Source organism: Quercus lobata, chromosome 4 (assembly GCF_001633185.2).
Source record: "Quercus lobata isolate SW786 chromosome 4, ValleyOak3.0 Primary Assembly, whole genome shotgun sequence".
Taxonomy (NCBI): domain Eukaryota; kingdom Viridiplantae; phylum Streptophyta; class Magnoliopsida; order Fagales; family Fagaceae; genus Quercus; species Quercus lobata.
In genome coordinates, this window is record NC_044907.1 from 83,904,168 (window position 1) to 83,910,272 (window position 6,105).

The 6,105-nt window shown below is 38.0% G+C and overlaps 1 protein-coding gene across 10 annotated transcripts in view; it reads right to left on the reverse strand.

The window, feature by feature from the left end:
- Positions 1–6,089, reverse strand: part of LOC115986391 (putative disease resistance protein At3g14460) — a 60,352-nt gene extending 54,263 nt beyond the window's left edge. For 6 of the 10 annotated variants that reach the window (XM_031109368.1, XM_031109371.1, XM_031109370.1 and 3 more), the window contains exons 1-5: positions 2,020–6,089; positions 1,856–1,918; positions 1,132–1,303; positions 365–800; positions 49–157 (exon numbers count right to left, since the gene is read on the reverse strand). In XM_031109368.1, the coding sequence (XP_030965228.1) occupies positions 2,076–5,924 (3,849 nt within the window). In that variant the 5' untranslated portion in view covers positions 5,925–6,089 and the 3' untranslated portion in view covers positions 49–157; positions 365–800; positions 1,132–1,303; positions 1,856–1,918; positions 2,020–2,075. Of the gene's footprint in view, positions 1–48; positions 158–348; positions 860–1,131; positions 1,304–1,855; positions 1,919–2,019 lie in introns of those variants that run through there. The other 4 variants (XM_031109367.1, XM_031109366.1, XM_031109369.1 and 1 more) reach the window with 4 other exon arrangements.
- Positions 6,090–6,105: the final 16 nt, after the last annotated feature.

Below are 6,105 nucleotides of genomic sequence, written 5' to 3' on the forward strand. Positions count from 1 at the left end.
TCACTATCAAGAAAAATTCCAAAAGAAGAAAAAAAATGATGGCCTTACCAGCTAATAAAATTTAGCATTCGCCATAGTGGTATATCTTAAAGCTATGTTTTCAAGTACAATGTGCAATGCTGTCCAGAATATTCTTTAAGCCAGGATTAATTGATGGCTGAAAGTAAAGTTTCAAACAACAATTTTCAACCCATTAGTCAAAGTGCTGGTTAATCAGCAGAATCTGTAAAGATATTTTTTAACTCGTAAGCCTGAAACTTGTAATCAGTACATACGATGTTTAACATAAAAGTTGCATAAAAAGAGGACCAGGCTATATGCATTAAATAGGACGCAGACTAGAATTACCAAATCGGGAGCTTACAAAATCGCGAACGCAGCAGATCAAGCAATGTCTTTCTTAATAGCTTGCATCTCCCAGCTTTCCACAACAAAGGCTACAAACCTCAGACCTTCTAGTAAGTAAAAGTGCAGCCACCACACCTTTCATAAGTACAAAGGATAAGGCCTCACAAATTGTCTAAGGACTAGTCATCCAACAAAAACAGCCTCTTGCAATTTGGTTCCCCATTCAATCTTTGCACAGAAAGCTTGCACCTCACCAGAAAACTTCCACTGAAATCAGCCCTTGCCGTTCTCAACAATCAACAAATTGTGTCCAATTGCAAACAGGAGGTATAAAACTTCTTACAAAATGATTCACAGGCACTGCTTCTTCTTGATAGATCATGACCATGTGCTTGCAATAGTAAAGAGCTTGAGAAGCATTGACAGCCTTCCATTCAAGCATGCCCTCACTCCTACATTTCCAAATTGCCCAAAGAGTTATTAACCAAAAAAAAAAAAAACCTGAGAGTGGCTGCAAAACAACAATGATAGAAGAAACAAGTCAGCATCTGTAGACATCTCTCCACCCAAACAGAGAGCCAATTAATAATGGAATTTGATCCAATAAATTCAGATCTAACAGTAAGGTCCTGTCCAAACTAAAGGGATCTTGCATTCTAATGAAATGGTACAGATAATCACAAGTTATGGAATGTTCAAGGTCATTAATAAGTTAGGTACACATTTTAATGAAATCATTATAATTCATTCAATATTATAACTGCTTTGGAACAAATAAAATACCTGCCCATCTGTAGCGCATGGGTGACAATGCTTCTATCATCTATTGAAGGCCAACGCATGATCTCCAGTTAAAATAACATTTGACTCAGCCACTCAAGCATAGTATTAAAAAGCCATCCCTCCATTCCATACATACCCACAGATAAACATGTTCCACAGCACGATATATAACCTACAATCATCAAATTCCATGTTACTATTTCTCTTTTAGGAATTTAATCGAACAATTATGTGCCTTAGGCATAAAGATTCATTTAAAACTGTAAGAGATATTGATGAGCTAAACCTTCAAAGTGCTAGAAGTACATTCTTTAGAAGGGAAAAAAAAAATTGAACACATAGACATCTGAGCACCTCTTTACAACTATTTTCCCTGAAAAAAAACGTTCCCAAGGAATAATACAAATGAAATTCATCACCACAGATGTGAAACCACGCAAAAGACCAAAATTTATACCACTAAGGTAAATTCTAAATAGTCCGCAATGAAAATAATAAAAGCAATTCCTCTTAAACTTAGACCAAATTTCTGAGACCCATTACCATGTATATGAATTCCACACCATATACATGTCCTACAATACCCACTTCACTGAACAATATAAATGCAAAATCTGAAGCGCACTCACAAAAAACTATAACTCCACACATTCAAAAGAAGTTTAAAAAAAAAAAAAAAAAAAAACTAATAAATTAAAATGTATAACCCAAAAGTTTAACGTACCTCCAAATTTTTGGAATTTGAGAAGAATTTTTTGGAGTTGAGAAGATAGCCTCCGCTGCAACACTAGAAGAATTAGCTTAAATTAGGGTTGGGTTTTTAAAATTCATATTGCATAAATGTACACACAGAGAGAAGAGAGGTACCAATTTCTAAATGTTGTGTACCTTGAGGGAGTAAATATGTATATTTCTGTACGTTTTGCTCTCTCTGTTTTACACAATTATTGCTGCTCCTCCTCCTGCAGCTCGTAGATGGGCCAGAAATCAATCTGAACGCAAGGGATGTTGATGATATTCTTCAACCACTCTTGCCCTTTTCCTTTCTTGCAGTTTTGTTTCAGCACTGGACATTCAATAATTCGTAGTTGCAGAAGTGAGGGAGGCAGGCTGTTCTCTGGAAGGGATGCGAGTTTAGGGCAATCCCAGATCCACAGTTCTTCAAGTGAAGAGAGGTTTTGAAATACCTTGGAGGATAGGAACACTATATCTGGAAAACCTTGAATCGACAGGAAGGTTAGAGAGGTAGGTAGCAGTAGCATCATCTTCCCATCTTCCTCCTTAGGAAACGACTGCCAATCCTCAAATTCATCACCATAAATGGTGAGATGTGTAAGAGACGAGAGTCTGTGTAATCCCCATTCAAATACTTGCTTACAGTTAGTCATCCCTCCCAACGAAAGTTCCTTTAGGTTTGTTGGCAAGCCCTCTTCTGGTAAGGATACCATGCTTGGACATTTATATATATCAAGAGTAGTGACCATATGCATGCGGGGCAAGGCCTCTAGTTTCTCACAGAACTGGATCGAAAGATTTGTAAGGTGAGTGGGGAGAAACCCTCCATCCGGAAATGAAACAAGACTACAACAGTTGTATATGCTTATGTCATTCAAGTGGCAGAGTTTGTGTAGGCCCTCCGGTAAGAATTTAATCTCTTTACAATTACTGATTCCAAGACGTTCAAGAGACGCGTTATCGTGTAAGTTGTCCGCCAGTGACTCTAACTTTGGGCAATCCTGTACTTCAAGTTTTTTAAGGGCAATAGGTAACTGGTTACTTGATGATAATGATGTCAGCTCTGAGCAATTCCGAATCTCAAGGACTTTAAGCTTCACAAATAGGTCACCTCTTAATAGTACACATTTTAGAGATGGACGACGTCTAATAACCAAGTGCTCAAGAAGAGATGCATTACTGTTAATACTCTCCTCTTTCAATAATAAAGAAGAAGCCTCTCCCTCGTCTATCAAAAATTGCAAATTCTCGCAATCATTTATCTTTAGACTTTTCAAAGTTGGAGGTAGCTGGCGTTTTGAAATGAACATCAAAGAACTACATTCCTCAATAGTTGCATATTCTAGGCATGTACAATCGGAAATTGGTAGGGATTTTAAAGCACCACAACCATTAATATTCAATGTCTTTAATGTTGACGTCAAGCTGATGTTGATGAGACTTGGACACGACTTGATTTCCAGCCTAACAAGGGAAATGAGACTATCTTGCCACAAAGATGTTAGCTCATTACAATTATATATCTTTAGATCTTTTACCTTTACTAACCCTTCCATGAACTCCTTTGATAAGCTTTTAAGACCTGGAATAGAAAAAGTAATCGACTCCAGCAAGCATAACTCTTCTATATTTTTGCTCACCACCTCCTTACACCCCACAATCTTTAATTTATGGAGCGTTGGAAGGCTTGGAATTGAAACAACCAACTGCTCACAATTACTAATAGAAAATTTTTCCAATGATGGGAGATGGCGTGGCAATTCCCCTTGCAATTTGGGGCATTGAGAGATAAAAAGCTTACGCAAGCGAGGGAATCCTCCATGCTCAACTCCACAAGGAATCCAATCTTGCCATTCTTGCATATCTTCCAAGCGAAGCGTTTCTAAGTTTTGAAAAGATTTCAACCGACCTTCCCCATAAAACTCAGGACCAATGGTCTGCACCATAGGCATACTCTTAATGACAAGGAATTTGAGGGAGGATAGATGTCCAATAGCAGGTAAGGATATGCATTGTTTACATTCGACAATCTTTAGGACCTCAATATCAGAAAATGAATGGTCTCCTAACCATGTTGGGAATTGCACACCGATATAGCCATCAATTGAAAGTTCTTTCACCGTTGTCCAAGGTCGTAGCATGTCAAGAACATCTTTTGCAATGCTTGCATCTTGTAAATCATTAAGTGCAAACCCCCATTTGATCTCTAGTGCATCTAAATTCTTCTTACCGTTTAAATTGGCCCTTCTTGCATCCTCAACATCAAGCACATTCTCCAAACTTGAAATGCATAATCTTCCCCGAAGAAACTCCAAGTTCATCAAGTCTCCTATATTGGATCCACTACCTTTACCCACAACAAAATTAGATAGTGTATGTAAGTTCTTTAATTTTTCAATTCCCACTGGCATCTCTCTAATTGAATCCACATATGTAATGTCGAGATACCGAAGATTAACAAGATCACCAATTTTGGTTGGTAACTTTGTGAGTTTGTAACAACCTTTCAAAATCAATGTCTGCAAATTGTATAGAGAACCTGTTGATTCTGGTAAACTTCTAATTGGAGTATTAGAAAGGCTGAGATATCTTAGATGTATCAAATTACCGATTGAGCTTGGTAGCTCAAAGATTACATATCCGCATAAAGATAATACTCTTAAGCATCTTAGTTGTGGCAACAAACAATTAGGAACATAGTTTGTGAAGTAGCTTTGGGCCTCTCCATAGAATGCTAAGTAGCTTTGGGACTTTATTGGTAGGGGTAGGAATGTTCGTACATGCATATCTTTGCGGAGGTTTTCAAACTTTTTGATGCCATTAGAATAATATTGAGTGTACGAGAAATGTCGTACCTTTGTAGAAATCTCAGATTGCTTATTACTACCCAATTTATCTTCCATTCTGTAGCACAAGCCTCTTGCTGCCCATTCAGCCAGATCATGGATGAGATCATGCATGACAAAGAGTGATTCATTATTGCTTGACTGTTGAAAGAATGATCTCATGAGTAGATCATGAAAATATTCAACACCAAGATCTTCCATCCACTTGTTTCTTTCTGTTTCTTGAACCAAACCTTCTGCCATCCATAACAAGACAAGCTCATTCACCTCAAATTCATAATCTTTTGGGAATAGTGAACAATACGCAAAACACCTCTTTAAATGTGAAGGGAGGTATTGGTAGCTCAATTCAAGAACTGGAATAATACCATTTTTTTCCCAAATCTTACTATTTAACACATTTTTCAATTCTTTAGGATTGCGTTTACTAAGTAAAGCGCCTCCAAGTACTTTTGCTGCCAAAGGTGACCCCTTGCACTTGTCTAAAATTTCACTACGAATTTCTTCAAGTTCTGGATGCACAACAGAATCAGTTGACCCTCGTGCATGTCGGATAAATAGACTCCAACAGGCATCATTTGATAGCACTTTCAAGTCGTAAGGTTGAGTAGTTCCCGTTATTGTTGACACACCATGATCCCGAGTGGTGACAATAATTTTGCTTCCTAGAGCCCCAAATTCAAAAGGACAACGTAGTTTAGTCCAATCATCGTAGTCTTTGTTCCAAACATCATCTAGAATGAGCAGAAACTTCTTGCCATATAATTTCTCCTTCAATTCGACTTGTATTAAGTTTAAATCATTAACATCGCAGTGCTCAGAAGTGAAAGACTGTAGAATTACTTTTGTCAACCTTACGATGTCAAAATCTTCAGAAACACAAACCCATGCTTTCAAATCAAAATAACTGTTGACATCATCGTCGTTGTACGCTAGTTGGGCAAGAGTTGTCTTACCCAGACCTCCCATACCAACTATGGGAATCACAGTGAGTTTAGCATCACTAAATTCACTACTCATCAATAACTTGATGATAGTCTTTTTGTCCTCATCCCTGCCATAAGTATGGTCTTCGTTCACCAGAGAAGTAGTGGGCACCCTTGATCTTTCTGTTCCAATCCTTTCCCCAGTGCTTCCTCTCAAATTCAAATCATTCTTTTCTGTCACAATTCTTTGTAGTCTTGAGTCAATCTCTGCAATCTTGGACTGCATCAACCTAGCAAAACTTTGATTCGAACCAACCCAATCATCGAAGATCTTCCGTACCTTACTTTTGTGGGGTTCTGGGTTCAACTCACGTCGCCAAACTTCAGTAGCAAACTCATCCAAGATATCATCCGCATCATAAGCCAAGTCTTCCAGCTCCTCCAGCCAAATCTTCACCAAACTGTTT